General features: G+C 44.5%; 4 protein-coding genes across 6 annotated transcripts; 1 reads left to right on the top strand and 3 right to left on the bottom strand.

The window, feature by feature from the left end:
• Positions 1-5,831: 5,831 nt before the first annotated feature.
• LOC128271330 (40S ribosomal protein S5-like) lies at positions 5,832-7,982 on the bottom strand. Its single transcript, XM_053008802.1, has 5 exons — positions 7,950-7,982; positions 7,224-7,398; positions 6,761-7,099; positions 6,374-6,472; positions 5,832-6,201 (listed from the first exon to the last, which is right to left on the bottom strand). Exons 2-5 carry the CDS (start codon positions 7,392-7,394, stop codon positions 6,133-6,135), a joined length of 678 nt encoding a protein of 225 aa, XP_052864762.1. The 5' UTR covers positions 7,395-7,398; positions 7,950-7,982; the 3' UTR covers positions 5,832-6,132.
• Positions 7,983-8,365: 383 nt separating this feature from the next.
• LOC128271327 (guanine nucleotide-binding protein-like 1) lies at positions 8,366-10,498 on the bottom strand. The gene is made up of 4 exons (XM_053008799.1): positions 10,349-10,498; positions 9,911-10,263; positions 9,704-9,850; positions 8,366-9,632 (listed from the first exon to the last, which is right to left on the bottom strand). Exons 1-4 carry the CDS (start codon positions 10,425-10,427, stop codon positions 8,442-8,444), a joined length of 1,770 nt encoding a protein of 589 aa, XP_052864759.1. The 5' UTR covers positions 10,428-10,498; the 3' UTR covers positions 8,366-8,441.
• A 492-nt stretch (positions 10,499-10,990) lies between these two features.
• LOC128271325 (GATOR complex protein Wdr59) lies at positions 10,991-15,521 on the top strand. Of its 3 annotated transcripts, none has more exons than XM_053008794.1 (5): positions 10,991-12,880; positions 12,951-13,249; positions 13,334-13,466; positions 14,265-14,294; positions 14,928-15,521. In XM_053008794.1, exons 1-5 carry the CDS (start codon positions 11,003-11,005, stop codon positions 15,519-15,521), a joined length of 2,934 nt encoding a protein of 977 aa, XP_052864754.1. In that variant the 5' UTR covers positions 10,991-11,002. The 3 variants fall into 3 exon arrangements, with proteins under 3 accessions (XP_052864754.1, XP_052864756.1, XP_052864755.1); XM_053008796.1 differs by having other exon boundaries at positions 14,265-14,337; positions 14,928-15,202; XM_053008795.1 differs by lacking the exon at positions 14,265-14,294.
• A 3,478-nt stretch (positions 15,522-18,999) lies between these two features.
• On the bottom strand, positions 19,000-20,027 carry LOC128271329 (replication protein A 32 kDa subunit). The gene is made up of 4 exons (XM_053008801.1): positions 20,015-20,027; positions 19,722-19,940; positions 19,202-19,628; positions 19,000-19,132 (listed from the first exon to the last, which is right to left on the bottom strand). The coding sequence occupies exons 1-4, from the start codon at positions 20,025-20,027 to the stop codon at positions 19,051-19,053; spliced, it is 741 nt and encodes a 246-aa protein (XP_052864761.1). The 3' UTR covers positions 19,000-19,050.
• Between the last annotated feature and the right edge of the window lie 840 nt (positions 20,028-20,867).

The raw sequence follows: 20,867 nt of genomic DNA, 5'->3' as shown, positions 1-20,867 counted from the left end.
GTTGCTACCGCACTATTAGTTTCATTCGTTTTTGATGGCGGTACTTGACTAGCCGTTTTGATAGTAAATTGTGTGATTTAACAGAAAAATGACGTTCCACTAACTGGCCACAGCAGCAGATCCCATTTAAAATGAACCACTTACTCTTGCTGCACGCACAACGATTCGTTGTGTCTGTCGCAGAGAGTCCGACGGCTTGCTTTGGTGAAATCCGTGAAAATCAACGAACATGTAAGATTGGAAGAAAAATAAGACTGACAATGTAAACGAGGTATCCGTTCTGCTGTCCTCACAACCCGGCTGGTGGAGGCGCCGCCGTTGACAATCGATGTTGATGGAAGAACCGATGGCTTAGGTGCAGGTTGTTTTGCATGGTTGAAGCGTACATTTAAATTATTTTGTTATTTTGAGCTTGCCTTCGAAAGTGGGATATTCAAATAGGTTCAATTTTCAATGCATGGAAATAGTAACAAAGGGTACATAAGTTTACAATCGAAAAACAAACACAACCAGTGGCCGTCGTAAGTTCGGGAGCTTGTGGTAGATACGCGCGCGGCATCATCAAATGGCGTTCAAAGTCGAATGTGGCAGAAGAAGCTTTTCTCAACGAATTTTGCCAAGAAACTACCGTTCAGCTAAAACTTGCACTTACACTGTCGCTGCTTCCATTGCGCGCCTCATCTCATCGTGTGCTTTTCTTTTCCTTGCGAATTATGCTGCTACCACTGCTACACTACAGCTGGCTGCCTTTCACTCGGTCTTTACTAATTTTTGATCCACTTTTACATATACTTCATAGTACAAACTAATGGAAGAGGGAACGAACTAGGTAAATGAGAAAAACGGTGTGTTCTGATGCTGTGAAAAGAGGGGAGGGATAAAATTAAAACTTAACATTAATGAAATGATCATTAAAATCCAACCTTTAAGTGTAGCGTTTTTGTAAAATTCAAGAATCCGAATTACGACGGGTAATTTTCTAGTAACTTGATGGACAAGTGCAAATAAAAGACGTTTAACCGCCATGGTCTGCCGTGTTGCATTTCAATGTGAAGGTAGGTAATGCAGCAGAACGATGAATGATGGCTGCTCTCCGTACATCCAAGACCAAGACCAATTAAATAAAAAATTACCGTGAAACATTACATTTTTCTGCTTTTAATCGCTGTCTTCTGTGTGTCCGGGAACTGACTCACTAGACGATCAATCGATAGATAGGAAACACATTCGGATAGTGAGAAAAAAAGAACACAATTGCGGAATATGTTGGGTATGTTTCGAATTTTATTAATTCCAATTGTAAAAACTGTTACAACGCCTTACTGTTCCGCACGTATTTTAATCACATTTCACAATTCTGCGCATATTTCGTATCTTTCTTACGTATTTTGAAAAGCTTTGCATGAAGAAATCTGAAAATGTAACGGAAAAAGGAAGGCAATTTATAAAATGAACTTCTACAGACATTCGTTGAGTTGACATTGTTGATGCTATCAGACAGCCAAGGAAGTTCTAATCAGTGATGAAATTTCTCATGATTGTATTTGCGAAACCATTTCCTTTTGTATCATCATTGAGAAAGAGATGTTTTGGGAACTGTGGACAAAGCTAAATAGGCTTACCTTTTATTTTAGCGGCTATATTCCGTGTGCCTTTCCACCATCCGCTTTAATGGAAGCTGGAAAAATTAATATTTAATGTTAGTAAAGTGCATCTACAACTATTCTTTTTCGATGAAGTGCATATTGAACTTTTTTTCGATTTGTTCAGTAAATGACATCTTCCACGAATTATTGTCAGACAATGTAGGTAAGGTTTATTGCAAATGTGCATTTCATCATAGCTTGTTAGTATGTGTTTGTGAGTACGTGAAACATTATACGTACCTCGTCTAAAACCACAATTCAATGATCAAATCAAGCGCCCAACAGCAGATAGTAAAGAATCCATTTCAAAGAATTCTGAAAAACAGAAAAATTACTATTAAAAATGATGCTTTATGGTCAGTCCGATGGTTGTGGTCAGATTATATGAATGATTGTTTCAGTCAATGTCGATCTCTGTCACGATATTAATCAGACAATGTAGGTAAGGATTAGATTTGAACATCATGTTAATATTTTGGACTGGTGACTAACACTATGCCGCTTAATTCGATAACATACCGTATTCAATCGGATGCACCGACGATGAAGTTGCTCCCTCCGCTTTTGGGTTAAGCTGTATGAAGTAAGCGAAAATAAATAGTTTGTAATAAGCAAACATTTTCCACTAAAACTATTTTTTTAGCAATGGTAAATGTTCTTTGAATTTTATTTTGGCAACGAAAGCTTCCGCAAACCACTGATTGAATATCAAAAATAACAAATACTTTACGTCCATCTTGAGACCGTTCGCTTAACTAATCATTCAGAGACCGGCTCTAGTCACCAGGACAAACATTTTTCGTACATTTTTGCTGTTTTTCATAAATCACTCACCTGCTTGGAATGCAAAAAATGCGAAATGCAACGTCGCAAAATCGAGTTGTAAGCCCTAAAAAGAAAAACATTCATCAGTCGATGCATTCGTATCATCTTTTGATAGGCGTTCGGGATGCTTCGTAACAGATAGGGCAAGTCTGGGTAAACTGAAGCTTCAACAAAGTATGTTCTGTCCCCTTAGCGTATATATCAATATTAGAAATCATCATTTGAGATTGTAAAAATAATAAATCAGTAAACCCGAATTCACAGCATGCTCCTCTTACCTTTCATTTGATGTGAAAAGTTCTGCCTCAAATTCGCCGACCAAAATTCAGTTACATCTGAAAAAAAAATCAACAGAAAAAGCGATATTTTAAAATCAACGAACAGATGATTCAATATCCAATCGACGTTTATAGTGCACAAACAAAACTGTCACAATAGTTTCCACGGTATGAGAACTAAACACGTTAACTCAAACACCAGAATAATAAAGTATTTTGCTCTGGTCCAATAGCGAAGCTGGCCGAGCTTAGGGTTTAGCGCAGCCGGCATTAGAATGGACCATACATTCATTATTTTCTTTTAATTCAGAATATAAATGGAAAGTAGAACTCACTTTTCATCCTCGGCACTCGTTTTTTTCTATGGGTATCGAACCGTATCAATGGTCGAAATCTAAATGAAAATTAAAAAACAAAATCATTTTACTTTTCATCAAACTTTAAGATGAGATGGGGAGTTCGCTACTTCATGATTTGATGTTTCAGAAAGACCAATCGTGTTTATTCACATGGTTGTTCGAGTTCGTTACGATTTTGTCATCATTATAAAATAAAATGAACCACTTCTTGTAGGATGATTTGTTTAACTATGATTTCGAAACTTACCTTCTCGGTGTAAACAGCATTTCATGGATGGAAAACATAGCATTTTATGGATCTATTGTGGGTGGGAAAAAGGAATGCATTAGTCACGGCCGGACATAAGAACTTAACATGAATAGTGTTGAAACATATGCAGTGCACAGTGCTTATCAGATAGGGCAAGTCTGGGTAACTTAATTTTCAACAATGAACATTCTGACCCCTTAATGCGTATATGTTTTAAAATCATCATGTTTCGTAGCACTCCGATAGCATTTCAGATAAGTGTGTGTGTCTTGGTCGTTTACTTACCTCGAATCATTGTCCATCAAGTCATCGTCTTGTTGCGCACCATTTTCTGGAATAGGAAAATAAAACTATAAAATTTGTCATCTTCCCTGACGTTTCGTATTTGGTATGACTTTTTAAAACATTCAGAATTTGAGGACGTCAGCACTATAGCTAAGATAGGGATAACTGTTGAAAAAGGATCATCATTTAGAACTTACTAATTCTAAGTTCTTGAACTTCTTAATTCTACGACCGAAGGGAGATGTGCTGGCTACAACATAGCATTGCTTACCTGTTTTATGTTTTAAAGTTACAGTTTTTGTAGTATTGGAGATGAGAGCAGATCGGGCACGATTCAGATGTCTGAAAAGAGCAGAGATAAAAAGGTTAACCAACCTTAGTACCACGAACGTTTGAATGATAACTCACACAAGAGTCATAAATTTATTTAAAATATCAGAATAATACCGTATCGTCATTTGCGTACTTGCATTGGACTGGGGCGGTACTGAAATCATCACAAAAAGATTTTCTAACGATAAAACAATGCTCACCTTTCTAGAAATCCTCATTTTGGTACTTAATTGCCTGTTGTCGTGCAAGCGCCCTACGTGATCTAAAATAGAAAGAAAACTACATTAATAATGATCTGTGTTGTATCGGTAACAGTGCTGGAAAAACATTATTTTCATTGTAAATTTATCAGGTTTTTTACCAATCGTCTTTTGCACTTGCATCGGACTGGGGCGGTACTAAAATCATCACAAAATTTGCTTTTGCCACAAAAATAATATCCAACTTTCTTACCTTTTTAGTCACACCACGTAACTATTATAGATTAATCTTGACTACCATCAATCTGCAAGGAAAAGCACACATCAACAAATTAATATTCAAAGTCTGTCACGCACGATGCCGTTAGAGCGGTAAAGAGGAGTGTGTTATTGGTCTTATGAGGGGTAAACAAGATTCACTTCAATACCCTGCAAAGCACCAACTATTGTTGTTGTCCAGCATATAGTGGAACTGTTTGGAATGAAGTGCTCCAATCATATCGCTTACGAGTAAGCTGGACGGACAGAGGCTATTAATAACAATGTAATTCGATTCTTACCGTTTCCGAAAACATTCCTACGCTCTAGTAGTACTTCCAGAACCACCTGAAATATGAATAAAAACAGACATTATTGAAAAGCTTCCGCAATTGACCACACTCATTTATCGATGAGCTTTATGAATGTAGTAAGAAGAATCTATCATTTAAACATTCGAGAATAAACAATTACTGTTCTTTACGGTGCTCTAGTCGCCCATATCCTTTCGCAAGCGAATGTGGATTTATTTCACTACGAATGGTGATGTGCGACTCTTAACTCGTACGAAGTGATTAAACATGAAAAATATATATCTTACCTGTGCGAAGGGCCACTTCAAGGGCAGGTTAAACAATTGTAACAACATATTCGCAGTAATCTAGAAAGAGAAAACAAAGATTTTTTAATGTTTCCTAAATATGAGTTTTTTATTCCGAGTTAACACAAAATGGATTGTTTGTTGTTACATCGTGCGATGCAGGGTCTCAAATGAGCTCAAGACCCCAAGATACCTGAGAACGAATAGTTTTGTCCAGCAAAACTTCTTGCTCAATCGAATTGAATGTGGAAAAAGCTTAATAAAATTGCTGGACAACAAAAGAAAAAAAGGGGAGTTGCTATTTACCTTAATCAATAGACAGTGCTGCAGGCGAAGGTACCAACACTCACACTTGGAAGTCGTACAACGGAATCTGTTACGAAGATAATAAAATATGTTAGTTCGTTTGATGGTTTACGCATAACGAACTATTGTAACTGAATTTGCACGAAAGAGTTTCGATGAGGAAGCGTAACCCTTTGCAGATATTCAGTCATGATCTCGTCCAGAAGAACAGAAGTAAAGGTTACTCAAGTACTGAAAAGTACTGGTGATGCCTATACCGCTTATTAAAGTTCAAAGGGACGGTGTTTCACATAGATTCAGTAAGTTAATGCACAATCACTCACCTTATCTATTTGAAGAGCATTATTAGTTAACTGTTCCTTCGTTTGATGATCTTTTTTCCACAGCACTCATCCTGTTAGGAAGAGAATAAAATTCCATTTCCCTAATGACCCTTTCGTTTCCCGCAGTTCTTGCAAAAAGCCGTGAACTGTAAAATTAATTGTAAACGGGTGAATATTTTTTTCCAGTTTTTTTTTATTGGCACCATACATTCTATATGGTGTGTGTGTGTGTGTGCAACGCCGTGTCAAGGACAGCGTCACACAATACGAACAAAAATCCCGTATTTCTCTTTCAAGTGGTATTACTTCAAGGATGCACCATCACAACCTCGACTCGGCTGATATTTAAGGGCTATTTCCACGGATAGACAGTGAAAAAACAAGAAAGCAAAACCGGAAACCTGGACACAACCCCGATACGGCGCAGATGACATGTGCGCGAAGAAGCGACGAATGAGCGGTCTTTGCTTATCGGTTGGACTTGGCAACACGCTCCAGTTCATCCTTCTTCTTGATGGCGTACGAGTTCGATGAACCCTGCAGCGGCGGACATGCAAAAATCATGGCGCCAAATCATTGCATAGCAAAGCACGCAGACAAAAAAAGTTCACGAGATGACAATGGGAAATGGAACAAAATGGATGTCATTTTGAGTAAATCTAATCCACAATCGAAACATGCTTACGAACAGTGCATAAAAAGAGCTTACCTTAGCGGCGTTAATCAACTCATCAGCCAAGCATTCGGCAATCGTCTTAATGTTACGGAATGCTGCTTCACGAGCACCAGTGCACAGCAACCAGATGGCCTACGGTAAAAAGCAAAAAAAAACCCAAAACATCAGAACTCCGATAATTTACACTCCTTTGAGTTTGTATGTGTTTGGGTGCGTCTGTCACAGATCAACCGGCACACTGTGATCGCATTACTTGGAACGCAGCTTCTGTCCGATCAGACCATGTGTTTGCTGTTCGATTCTATTGGAATTGACAGAAGACATAGACTTTTTCAAGCAAGTCAACACAATATGCCTGATTTAGAATCGAAAAAGCCAATGGCTGCAGAGGAGGTGGGATTCGTTGCCCCTTGCTCTTACCTGATTAACGCGACGCAGAGGCGACACATCGACGGCCTGACGACGGACGGTACCGGCACGACCGATACGGGTCGAGTCTTCACGAGGTCCGGAGTTGATGATTGCGTGGACCACGATCTGGAGCGGGTTTTCGCCCGTCAGCAGATGCATGATTTCGAACGCGTGGCGTACGATTCGGACCGCCTTCAGCTTCTTGCCGTTGTTGCGACCCTTCATCATCAGCGAGTTGGTGAGACGCTCGACGATCGGGCACTGGGCCTTGCGGAAGCGCTTGGTAGCGTACCGGCCGGCCGAATGGGGAAGAAACTTGGCGTGCTTCTCCTTCACGGCAATATAATCCTGCGAAGCGGGGAAGGAGCGAGCATTGCGGAGAGATGAAATTGGGTATCGCAACGTGGGACGGTTCGTTGGTCATGACATACCCACACACTTATACACGTGGTAAGGGGCTTGGGTAACTTACCGATACGGAAATGTCGGAAATATCGATATCGTCGCTAGTCCATCGGCCAAACAGCTTGATCTCGGGCAGCTCCGACTGCATGACGACCGGAGCCTCCTCGAGCACCTGGCCTGGCTGTTCCGCCACCACAGGCGCATCCTCATCGAAGTTTTCAAACGCTTCGTCAGCCATGGTGCTGCGTTTGTATAACCGGAAGAAAGGGGTACACGCGCTTTAAAGTAAAAGCAAATCACTTGTAACCTCACCTCGCCACGAGGTAGGTCTCGACCGGATATTAGAGCCCGGTATCTAGGCGGTAACACATTCAGCTCAACTAGAACATTCAACAACGCAGAAAACCGGCTAAACTTCTCGTCGCTGATCACTTGATGGCGGTGTGGTAATTTAAAAATCTTTGTTCGGAATTTAGAATCATCGACAGAGATCGGATCGGATAGAAGGCCGGTCTGCGGACACGTGCGTATGAACGGCTGGTTGAGAACAAAATGAACGAGCCGACACACTGTCACAAACTAATATAACTCTACAGCGGAGGATCGCTCCTTGCGCTAGCGTGCAGATACCCTATGGACCTTTTTAACTCGTTCACAAGGATTTGGATCGTGTATTAACGAAAAATTAACATCATCCTGTAAACTGAATGTCCTTGCTGGCTGATGCTCCGTTTTAACTCACGAAATGATACCATTTTACCAAAAGAAATAGCTAAAATTGTTACTTATTTACTTTCAACACGTCTGTTTCACAGTGGCGTTCGCCGGAAAGAGGACTTGTCAGTTCGGCGCTGACGAACGTGCTAACGTTGGCGGCATTGCCAAATGTCAAAAGCTGGTACAAAATGTGACAGTTTGACGCTGACAGGAAGTGGCTATTGATTATCATGCGAACGTGCTCCAAATAAATTTATTTTCAGAACAGTAAAAATGTAGATTTTCTGAAAGTATCGGTTCTGTAATCTCATGGAATGATACTCGAAAATAATTCGATAGATCCCAACAATAAAATGTTAAGCAATGCAAGAGAAAAAAGGTAAAGACAAACGGTAATTAAAAACTCGTTTGTTTCCGTATTTTGACAAAATGGAGAGGAAATCTTAAAACCAAACATTTTAGGATATTACTACGAGACAGAACAAATTAATCGAAGAACCATTTATTAAAAGCGAAGCAACAAACTGGGTACAAATATGAGTGGTCGTAAGATAAAGGAAAAGAAATTTTACTCGCGACCGACAAGCAATTCAAATGGATTAACACTACTGGAACTGGCCGGAGGTGAAGTCGTCGAGTTGGGATCTTCATCCTCTTCATTATCCCCATCATTACTAGCTCCCGCAACATCCTCCGTGTCGGTATCGGAAAAACAATCATCGTCATCCTCTTTGCCTTCGTTTTCGACTATGGCCTGTATCTCCTTTACTCGCGCCAGCTCCGGATCGTCAGCTAGGGCTTTTTTCTGCTGATGGTATCCGACCGGTTTCAAGGAAAGTGTTATTTTTCCATCCAACGCCATCCGCAGAATACTGTTTGCTGCACGGTAGGTGTCTGGGCGCCCCGATTTTGCGGTCAGAAAGCCACGTTTGAGAGCCCAAGCATCGCAGATGTCGGTCGCAGACCACACAGAATGCTTTTCGCCTTCGGGATGCTTCAGCGAGAGCAGCTGACACAGGTCGATACGCTCGGCTATAAAACGCACGGAAGCGTACGGTTCACGGAGCTGCGCAATCGGATAGCTGCCCATGAGCACCTGTAGACGGCGTGGCGTTGCAGAAGGAAACACCAATCCAGGACAGTCGCACAACCGCACGGTGTTGGTGAGAAAAATTGTCTGGAAGTGTTTTGTGTGGCCAGGCGTCCGACTGACACTGACCACCTTCCTACCCATGACCGCGTTCAGCAAGGACGACTTGCCGACGTTCGGATAACCGACGCATCCGATCGTCAGCACACCGTTCTTGAACTTTACGTGCTCTTCGAACGCGAAATCTTTCTCCTCCTCATGCGTGCTTTCGGCGATTAGTTTTTCGTCCTCCTCGGCGCCATCCACCTCCATCGGTGCGTTGCGTTCTTCTAGTATTTTTCTCTCCCAGGAATCCAAATCGACATCATTTCCTACGTACCGGCGACATACTTCGTAAATTTGCAGAGAACCTTCTGCTGCCATTCGCATGCGACCACGTCTTCGCCGAATCTTTAGCCCGTGCTTGCTCTCCTGCTTGCCGCACAGGTTGTACGACGGATAGGAGGTAAAGAGCACCACCTGGATTTGGGGGTACTTTTCCTCAAAGTAACGCCTCCACGCAAGCACAACCTCCGGAGCCACCAAATCGATTTTATTGATCACCAAGATCATGCCTTTGCCCAGTTCTTCGGTTACGTAGCGGTACAGGGACGGAGGAAACATCAATGTCTGCGAAGATAAAACACAATCATTCTTTCATATGCAGTTTGGAAAGCCATACACTCATTTTGGACCCGTACAGGAAATCGGCAATCGACAATGGTAAGCACAATGTCTGAAAGCTCCAAAACACGCCACAGTTGCCTCCACGTTTCCAGGTTTAGCTCACAGAAGCTTAACGATTTCATATCGTCGTAATGGGTTTTCTCCAGCAACGTAACGTATTTCTATGAACATGGAAATAATCATTCTTAAAATGCAATCAAAACTCTACGACAAAATCTTACAAAAAAGTATCGGTTTTCGTTGCCATCCAGCTGCTCTTTCGACATCTCATAGCTCCATTTGGGTCGCTTGGGGAAATCGTAATCTCGGAAGTAACTGTCGCCCAGTTCCATTTCCTGTTCACTTTGGTGAACGAGCGGCTTGTGAGCCTCCTCTTTGAGCTCGCGCAACTCCTTGGCCGTTTCGCGGTGAAATTGTAGCACGTATCGGTTGCTTTTGCTGCGTGGATCCTTCAGCGGTTGCATGTTAAGCTTTTCGATGTTCTCCCCGAATGTCCGAGGCATATCGCTGTCCTCGCTGATGTCACTCGACTCATCGTCCCGCAGCTTGCGTACCACATTTTGCGAAGTGCTACCTACGGGTGCGGGTTATTCGATAAGGAGAACCAGAGACCGAGAGCAAACCGACGCTACTCCTGGAGCACCCTTCGAACTACTTACATTTGGCCTGTTTTTTGGCCACCAATTGTTGCTTTTTCTGCTTGCCACTGAACGCAATCTTCCTTCTTCCGTGAGGCATTTTTGGATGCCCGGAAACCGAATCAAACAAGATAGGAGAGAGTTATTTCGTCGTGGCTTTCAACCATATGATTGCGGTACGCACTGCGCGATTCACAAGCATAAATTGAAGTTAGTTTAGCTTTATAAGGTAGGGGCAATTGTTTGGGGTGCTTCACCAATTATAGATTTCCGCGAACCGTGACTGACAGTATCGAACTCCACATGCCAAACATGAAGCAAAATGACAGCGCGTTTACAACATAACATTAGCATTTCTTGGAAATCTATGATTGTCTAAGTTGCTCTAATAATTCTATTACGCCTACTTTATACAGTTGAAGTGGATTTAGCATAAATGATACGTTAAAAACGTTTTTTCCAACCTTATTCATTACACCACAGAGCGCCCATTACACCTTCGCACGATATGGCGTAATGCAGTTCGGACAGAATGTGTCAAATGATTTGAGAGAAGATTTTGATAAGAAACATAAACAATCCTTTCGTTCGAATTGTTGGATTGAATTTGCTTTACACACGAAGAAACTGAGGCTGAGGCTGACGATGGAGTAACGGTCGGTGCGCGCCTGTAAGATGTCATCATTTAGCGAATCTCGTGCCGGGGCCAGTTTGGGTGGCTTAGTTGGGGTGGGCGGTGCCACGGGCAGCGAACCGCTATGTTTGCAGCGCAAAAGTGCCTGGGTTCGCGAGTACCGAGATCTTCAAGCCAATGTTATGTCCGTCGATTGGTCGGGCAAATGGATCTTGCTGGCCGGACGGCGTCTGCTGGCGCTACAATCCCTGCGTGATTACGAAGCAACCGACGGCAGCGGTGTGCGATCGTGCGATGAATCGATCGAAGCGTGCGGACTGCGCATTTTTCCGCGCCTATCGAAGTACGAAGTGACCGCGGCCGAGTGGGCCATTTGCCAGAACAGCCAGGAGTACTGTGCGATTGCGACCTGCCAGCAGATCGAGGTCGTCACGTGGCGCTCCGGTGAACCAACCCTGAAGCACTCGCTTCGAGCGCACACCCGAATGATTACGGACATTGACTGGCACTCGAAGGGGCCTCCCCTACTTGCCAGCTGCTCGATCGACACGTTCACGCATCTGTGGGACCTGCGGGATGCAAAGAAGCCTGTACTGTCGTTGAGTGCCGTCTGTATGTCCGGGGCCAGTCAGGTGGGCTTTAATCGGGTCTCGGGGAACTTGGTAGCCACCGCGCACGATGGCGACCTGCGCATCTGGGACCAACGCAAGGGCTCCTGTCCGGTGCAATACATAACGGCGCATCTTTCGCGGATACACGGCATCAACTGGAGTCACGATCACGAGACGAGTCTGTCGACCGCCAGCCAAGACGGTACAGTGAAGTACTTCGACATCAATAATCCGCGTCGGGCGGAAAAAATCATCACCACCTCGTGCCCGGTGTGGCGCGCGCGCTACACACCGTTCGCCGACGGGCTCGTCACGACAAGCGTTCCGCAGCAGGGTCGCGGCGATAACAGCCTTCTCATGTGGAACAACTCGAAACAGGACGCACCGATCTGCGCACTAGTCGGGCACACGGACGTGGTGCTCGATTTCGCCTGGGGCCGTAAGGAAATCTATGATCCTGAGTTGATCACCTGGTCGCGCGATCAAACAATACGCATCTGGCGCATTGATGAGGAAGTACGCAAACTGTGCGAACGTTACCCTGCAACGGACGACGATGATGGGCTAGTGATCGAGGAAGCAAGTAACACCGTACCCGCATTGGCAGGAAGTGCTAGTGCCGGAAAGCAACTGGCCGGTCCCAAATCTCCGCTGCGAGAGAAGCAACCGTCGGTTTCGCTGCAGCATGAGTTCTCGCTCCTTAACCCCAACATCCCACACATCGACATCGAGGTGCTGGATCCGACTAAGCGCACCGCTACCGTGCGCATCTCCGTCAACGGTTACGTGATCATGCTTCAGGTGAACTTTCCCTCGCTCTACCCAAACAATGGGATTATGCCGGAGTTTCACTACTGCCAGGGCACGTCGCTCGACGACGCGCTATCCGTGGCACTGATGAAAGTGCTCCGTACGACGGCCAGCCAACGGGTAAAGAAAGGTCGCACTTGTCTTGAGCAGTGCCTGCGTGCGCTGGTGACGCATCTAAAGAAGTCATCCGCAAGCAACGGGGACCGCCACCTGCGAATGCAATCACCTAGACTGGAGGGAGCGCTTAGCAGTGTCCTACATGATGCCTGCGTGCCCTTCCCAAAAACGTCCGGCGTACGGTTCTGTCAGGTGGGAATGCTGGTGACATTTGCGCGGCCACTTCACACGAAGCGAATCACCCTAAAGCAACAACAAAATACTACACCCAGAGCATTGTCGGCACTGAGTGGTGGTTACCTTGGCAACGTGATGGGATCGCAACCGATACTTTACGCACATCGCGATCCCAGCACGTCCTCGTTTTACCTTCCGGACCGGGTATGTCCCATGATCATGAGCAATTCTTTCCTCTCGCTTTCTGCTAACACTATCGTTGCACGTACAATAGAAATCGTCTCGGCATCGCGGTACATCGGCAAAAGCGAATGTGGCGGCCGTGCACGTGTACGACGTATCGAAAATACTATACGTGAGCCGTGAGCTGGCCGAAAGCTACGTCATCTCGACGACGAACGTGGCTGAGATGTGTCGGCAAAATCGGGCCGCTGCGGAACGATGCGGTCGTATCGATCTGGTGCAGTGCTGGTCGCTGGCGGAAATGATCGCACAACCGGGAACAGACTTCGAGCCGGACGACGATATGCTGTGCGCCCAGAATCCATTCGCCAAGAGCCTGCTCGAATCGCTGTGCGTAGACTTTGCAGAGGAAGCTTTACACTTTGCTCGCCCGATGTACTCCTTTTGCTAATATCGTTCGTTTGGTTTTCGCAGCATTCTTCATTTTGCGCGCATCCACGACATTCAGACGGCGGCCATGCTTTGCTGTGCCTTTGGGCGCCACTGCCCTTCAGCGCTCGAGCTTTCTATGAGCTCGAGTTCAAGCAGCAAATCGATCAATCAAAGCGTAAGTCTCTTACAATTTGCCAGTCCTTTTGGATCGCCATATGTGTGTGCGTTTGTATTTTGGATTCGCATACTACACGGGCACGCGCTTTAGAGAAACACGAATCTATGTGTGTGCGAATCTGATTATTCAATACCAATTTAGTTGCAAAAGGGTCATTCGCCACAGCGCAACTTTTGTTTTATTTTGGTTTCTGTAATTGATCGAAGCTCTTTTCTTTTTATTAATGGGTAATGGAATAACTATGGTTTTGCTTATGAATTTTAATCCAATTCGTTCCAACAGTACCCAGGGTTTATGAGAGAACAATTCGAAGGACATCATGTTGATTGCAAATTTGTCACCGTATCACTACCGACCGCATTTCAACTCGTAGTTAAGTCTTATTTACAAATCAGATTAACAAAACCGTGTTATGAATCTCCTTTGAATTGTTTTCTTGTTTTATTCCATATTCACTCATGATCGTAACCTTTGTTGGGGGACAGAATTTTAGTCAATAACTCGGGTCGTTCAGTACACCTGTGCATTGCTGTACTTTAACCCTAACGGTGGAGCGTATCCACGCGCGTGATACACATGAACGAAGAGTATCTCTTAACTTACACATCAACTACAACATCTCGGTTCTAGAATCGTTGTTGAACCTTTTCCTTTCACTCTGTAGTTTGTAAGAGGTCTTAGTTCAGGCCTGCATTGCTGGTACGGGCCAGCATGGCCAGTATGTTTATGTTATCATCACATCTGTTTTTTTTCCTGTTAGCTTTTTAATTGTTTCTTTCCTTAAACTCATTATAGCACTTACTTAGCGGTCATCGAAAGATAAAGGTAAATCCAATCAGCTCTTCCACCCCATCTGGTATCCGGTTTTGTGAGTGTCTCAGTGGGTGCTCGTATACTAAAACTAAACCTTCGTACCATGGACGAAACGTTTGATGGCGATAGTGACCCTCTATGTGGTGCGCAATTCCTTTGGTCGCCACGTGTGTCTGTGTGCTTTATGGAACATGGAAAACCTTTTTGTTACTAATCTTACCGAATTTCATTCATTTGCGCTGCGTTATGTGCTTCTTTGCCTTTGTTATGTTGTTTCTTCGACTTTCGTTCCCATTTATGTGCGCCTTCGCAGCCCAAATAATTGTCCGCTACCTGCATGCAAGATCCTGATTATCTCAGTTCCTCGTTTTTTTTAACTTAGCAGGTTTTTAGATGACCGTCAAAATCCGCCCGCGTGGGAAATTTCATTGTACATTGTCCAGGTCCACCTCTCCGATGCTTCGCTACGCTGCTATACGCTTGTCTGTCGTTCCCGTGTGCTCGTGTCGTCAAATGCTTTGCTCAACATACGTGTATCTCGGATTTCCTGCGTCCGCCAGCGTGCGAAGATATACTAATATTATTTGTTTCGCTTCTTTGTCATTTTTCTCATTCTCCGGCGGGACGCTGGCAATGGTTCTGTAGCCAAGTGGATCCCCTTATCACACGATTTTGCCAGTGGATACATCGTCGTCTTCCTCCGTCAATCAGGGCTGGATGTTGGCCCAACAGCTAAAGCACTTGCGCAGCAACTCGTGGTCCGATTCGTTGGACGATTTTAGACTGCTAGGTGCGAACGGTGCCACGGGAGGCAGCTCATCGAGTGCCCAGTTTGGAGATATCAATCGTGGCCTCCTCGGGGACAGCAATCGTTACCTGTACGATAACTTTCGGCGCAGCTACGCAGAAATGCTCTACCGTTGGGGACTTCTCGTTCCCCGTGCTAAGGTGCTCAAGTTCCTGTCGAGCTACGTGGACACCCCGCGATGCGTGGAGTTTGTGACGGAGTGCTTGCACTGCTGTCGCGTTGGTGCACCGGCATGTGCCACTTGCAAGAAACCCGTACTATACTGCAGTCTGTGTCGGTTGCCAGTGCGCGGAGCTGCCAACGCCTGCCTGCAGTGTGGCCACGGTGGACACACCGCTCACATGCGGATTTGGTTCGAGCGGTACGATGTGTGCGCCACCGGATGCGGTTGCCAGTGCTTAAGCATCAGTTCCAAACTGTGCAATCTGTAGACTAGTGTAAGGAATTGTTCAATAAACAAACCATTGTTAGAACCGGTTGGTCATATTCTGTTTAAAAGACAACTTACATGTACTCTGCGGGTGGTTCTTCGCGGTGCGGTTGGAGAATGTCGGTATCGTTTCGATTTGAGGTAAAATCAATTATCCTTCTTGTGCTGCGACTATGATACGATGCGTAAAAATGTTGTAGCCTCTAAATCTGCTAAGGGGATCCGTTGGTCCTTGTTCAGTCTATTTGCCAGTCAATCGCGAAGATTCATTTTCAGGTGTAGATGATGAGGTTGTGCTCAATATACCTCCGGCACACCGGACACATGCTATCGTAGTCGGCTAAATTTATGGCGCACTGCCGGCAGGTGCAGAGGTGACCACAGGGTACGAAGGCAACGGAACGCATGTTGTCTTCACAAATGATGCATGTACCGATGCTGTTCGGTGTTTTCGAGCGAACCGGAACGCGTCTTGGTGTTTCTGACGTTTCGCTCGGCTGCTGGATTGGCCGGAGGGCGATAGGATTTCTTAGGCCTCGCACAAACGGTCGTAAACTGCGTTCATAAAGTGTCACAGTGTAGACAATTGCAATGTAGAGTATTTGGCAGCATTGCAACAATAGGGTGCGGCTTTTGCTCCGCAGAAACCGATATATTTGTGGCAAAGGAATTAACATACAGCGTCGAATAAAGTAGTACGAGAGTTGGAGCACACATTTGAGAAGGCGCTTTGTAGCCACCGGATTGAAATAAGCATGAATGACAACCGCCAATCCGAAAGCTGCTTCCAGTGGCACATCTACGATCATGTATCGAACGAAGGAAATCAGTAAATCGGAGCCGTACATACATACTTCTTGAAAGCCGTGCACGACAGTTCCCACGAACTTAAAGGGCAAGGAAGCTAGTAACCAGATCGCTTCTCCAAAAATGATAACAGCCCCCTTCAATAAATCTGCTGCCAGCACCGGATAGGATCTAGCTCCTTGGACTGTTTTCTGCAATGACTCCACCAGGCGGCAATAGATCGTGTACAAGGCACTACAATTGTCGTAGAGCACTTCCGGTAAACCGATGAGCACAGCTTTTGCATCTTCCACCAGTTGTCGGTTGTCCTCATATACAACGGTAACGACGAGCTGTACGGTTTTTGCGCAGGAACCCGCCAAAGATGCCACCCAGTAAATGGCGCAAAACAGCAGGTATCCGACGTAGGCACTTATTTGTAAGAATTGAAACAGCAATAGAAAGAAGCCATGGATAGCTCCTGCCAATTCTGCAAGCACCATTTTACGATCATTCGAATTGATATATGGACCAGCGATAGGAAAGCATTTTTGCGAATCATGCAATGCACACTACATAGTTTCTTACATTAATGTTTTCAACAATAATTTCTCACGAACAAACACTATTTTTTGGGAGCTACTTGTTTTGTTTACGCCGGCGTCTGTTCAAAAATTAACTGTCAATGATAGGAAGTGTTGTTAAAGACAGTAGAAAAAGAACTTTGGTATAGAAAGACAATCGGATGCGCTCATCGTTAAAGTACAATTAAGGCTGTTAAAGTCCAATCAAGACAAATTTGGTGCAAGAGTTGTAATTTTGTGGAGCATCATTGTTTTTATATAGATTTTATAGATATAGCTATCGTCAATAAATCGTTTCTATCGTCAATATCGTTCGTTGTTAAAAGTGTTCACCGCAGCCTGTAACAACCTTCGCAGCTGTCAAACCAAACGATATAAATAAACACACAAACGGTCGCTGATTGGTCGAAATTATTTGTACGGCAATCTCTAACCACGCTGGGCTAAGAAACCAGTAAATCGTTGAAATTTGTTCGATGTGGATGTTTGGTGTTTCCTGAGATCTTCTCCAAACAGAATTGTGAGGTTTCAGTACGTAAAACGATGGCTAGTGATTTGTGCCGGTTTTGCTTACGGTCGTGTCCCAATACACGAAGCGCTTTCGATGATGAGCAGATATTAAAGGATGTGTTTCCTTTTTGGGTAAGTTAAACATTCATCCGATCCTTCCATATGAATTGAACGAATGGGTGCTAATGTTTACGTTTCATTCGCTTTTATTTAATTTCAGAAGGACTTTGAATGGCGCATCCCAGTATTGGCGTGCCCGGAATGTAAAACTACGATTGGAACATTCCATTCCTTCTCGGCACGGGTTCACTCAAACATCATATGGCAAACATCGCAAATGGAGCTAGCTGCCGTCAAAAACAACGTCCACAGTACCGATGGATCCGAGACACCCGAGTGGCTTGATGAAGACAGCGGAGAACCTGTCACCGGCAACTCTAAAGAGCACATATACGATAAAATAGACGTAGAACAGCAGGAACTGACCGAGTTATCCAGTGGACACAACCTCGAACCAATTATCAACAGTTGCACAGAGAACATCTACGATGAAATAGACATAGAAAAGCAGGAGCTGCCCGAGTTGTCCGATGATGAGAATCAAGAGTTTGCCGCAGAGTTTTCAAACAGCGACACATGGACAAACAACATGGTTCAAATAGATACGGAGAATTGGGGCTCACCGGAAACGATGGAAGAAGAAGAAGAATGCAAAGAACAGAACACCTGCGAATCTACAAGCAGCAATTCGACTCTCGATCGCACTGCAAATTCCACCCCTAACTCGGTGTTCCTTCCAGAATGTTGGATTGTTCTCGAGAAACTTCCAGCTTCAATTGTATCGTCAATTGTACCACCAAACCGGAAAATCAAAATGTTGATTTGTCATGTGTGCAACAAGGGTTTCAACTCCTCCAATGCCTTGTATGGACACAAGATAAGAAATCATCCTGCAAATGACAAACTGATCCATCGATGCAAGTATTGTTCCAAAAAGTTTCCCCGTGAGTATATGCTTACTGATCATCTCTTCGCGCATCGAGTAAAAAAATGTAGATATTGCAAGGAGTCGTACGGCGGTGCAGTCTCTTTCAAACAACACATGCTAGAGAAACACGATGCTGCTAAGTTTAAGTGTGATATCTGCGGCAATCGCTTCAAACGAAAGCGTGCACTCTCGCTCCATCTTCTATCTCATGGGGAAAACACTCCAAAGTATAATTGTAAATTCTGTGGCAAAGAATTTGATAACGCGAACGCATTCAGATGTCATATGAATTATGTTCACGGAAACAACAGATTAGAATGTGCCTACTGTGGTATGCATATAAAAGGAAAGACTAGTCTGGATAGGCATATCATGAGACGGCATGAAAATAAACGGATTGAGAATTCGGAGTCGTAGAAGAGCTAGTTAAGGGCGAAAAAAGACGATCGATTGTAAAACAAAGTGTGTATAGCGCAATAGCGCATAGTTCACAAGTCAACATTGCATTGGAATAAATTTCAACGCAAATATTTATCTTGATTATTATATAGAGTTGGAATAAAAGAACAACGAAAGTATGACAAAAGCACAATTAGCAGGAGAAAGGTAAACGTGTTTATTGTTGTTGCTCATGACACAGAATGTTCATTAGAAAGGGTAACTTAAGCATCAACACACAGGAAATGGTCACCATCAATGGTTGAGTATATCATTCCTTCTCCGATCAGTTCATCCATGATGGTTCTGTGAAAGAAGAGGCTTCGTTAGATTCGTGATGCACTTCCCGCGGTCGAAAGGTAGTGCTTTACTTACGCCATTTCCGAACTGTTGATGTGGCTAAATTTGTCCTGCAACTCCTTTCGGTCGATTCCGATTGCGGACACATGGCTTTTGATCGCCTTATATACGGCCAACTGTTTCCCGTTCAAACCGAGCGAAGCGCCCACCGAATCTGTTTCCATGAAGCCACCGTTCGAAGCGGCATTGGCGTTCGTGTTCGCCCCCAGTTCGACTTTGCGTTTGTATTGTTCCTCTAACTTGTACCGTGCGTGCAGCACTTCGAGCAAATGGGTCGTACATTCGTTCGGTGAGTTGACCTGATCAATTTTAAATATCATAATAACCTTGCTGCCGTCCTGATTGCGCACGGAGCCTACGACCCTGGCGTACGAGTTTGGTACGACGGTCGGTGTGCTGTTAGGAGCATTGTCGTCCACCCAGTAATGGGCATTGATCCTTCCTGTTTTGATCGTGCGAACCGATCGACGACGACGGAGAACGAGGTAGAAACAGTTAGGCAAAGTTTGATCCGGAACATTTCGAGACTACATACCCGTGTGATCCTCCAACTGATAGGTTACGTTGGTGGAGGCGTATTCGACTTTGCGAACGATTGCCACGATTGTGATCATTGTGTAGTGATGACCGAACATCGTTATTCCACTGTCTGGCGATTTCAGAATCTGTTTTATGACGAGGGGCAGCACTCCCTCGGATTTGCTTTCCGACTCGGCTCCCCCGGCCGCCGTTGCGTTGAATCCACCAGCACCAACTGTAAACAGGTAAGGACGCGAAAATGTAACATTGTACAAGGATTTTCAACAATTTATTCACAAAAAAACCTACAACTATCGTTCATGCTTGCGCTCAAATACAGGATAAAACACGAATTTGCGCCCAAGCTACGTTTGTGACAGCAGAGGATGCTAACCGGTACGCTGTGTTTATACTGCCGTGTTGGATACTTTTGTGTATGGGTGAAATATTTCACCACGAAATATTTCTTACAATAGGTGTTCAAATGACAGTTGAATGAGTTCGCAATGAGGTTGTGGGAAAACAATATATCAATGAACGCTTGTTGCTTGTTTTAATCTCAACTAGGCATCGCAAAACGCAGATCGAATTTCTTTTTAGCAGGTTGAATAATGAGAATAGCAGCTTCGCTTGACTGGCAGACATCAACACAGTAATTAATTTATATACCTCAAGGAAGTCCTGTTAAAACATTAAAAGAAATCATTGCGCCGCATTGTGCGTCCGTTCGTGTGGAGCGATGTGCAAAAAACACGCCTACTCTACGGGAAAGTTACGAGACTCAGGTCGTGGTTACCATCTTGGTTGTTTTCCGCCAAGCTTTGGAAGGGCCGGCGCCTAACCCGAGAGTCACGTTTTGTGGGAGGACCTCGAATAGAGGTTTCTTTTTTCCCACATCCCACCGATCAGTAATACAGAAAAGAAAAGTCTTCCCCCCGCCTTTGACAGGCATGACGAAACTGTAAGGTTTACCTGGAAACCTGCACGGAAAACATGCGGCTTCCCCCCGTGGGGGTAGGAGTCGGTGAAAGTTAATCGAACCAAAACTGCGAATGCAGCGTGGACCAATAGGACCAGCAACCTGTGGGCCCGCCATGACATCGGCGCAGCATCGAAAGGGTGATTCACTAATGCACGCTGTGTTTCGGTTTCCCACCATAAA

This window comes from Anopheles cruzii, chromosome 3 (genome assembly GCF_943734635.1).
Source record: "Anopheles cruzii chromosome 3, idAnoCruzAS_RS32_06, whole genome shotgun sequence".
NCBI classification, from domain to species: domain Eukaryota; kingdom Metazoa; phylum Arthropoda; class Insecta; order Diptera; family Culicidae; genus Anopheles; species Anopheles cruzii.
This window is presented reverse-complemented; position numbering and strand designations above follow the sequence as displayed.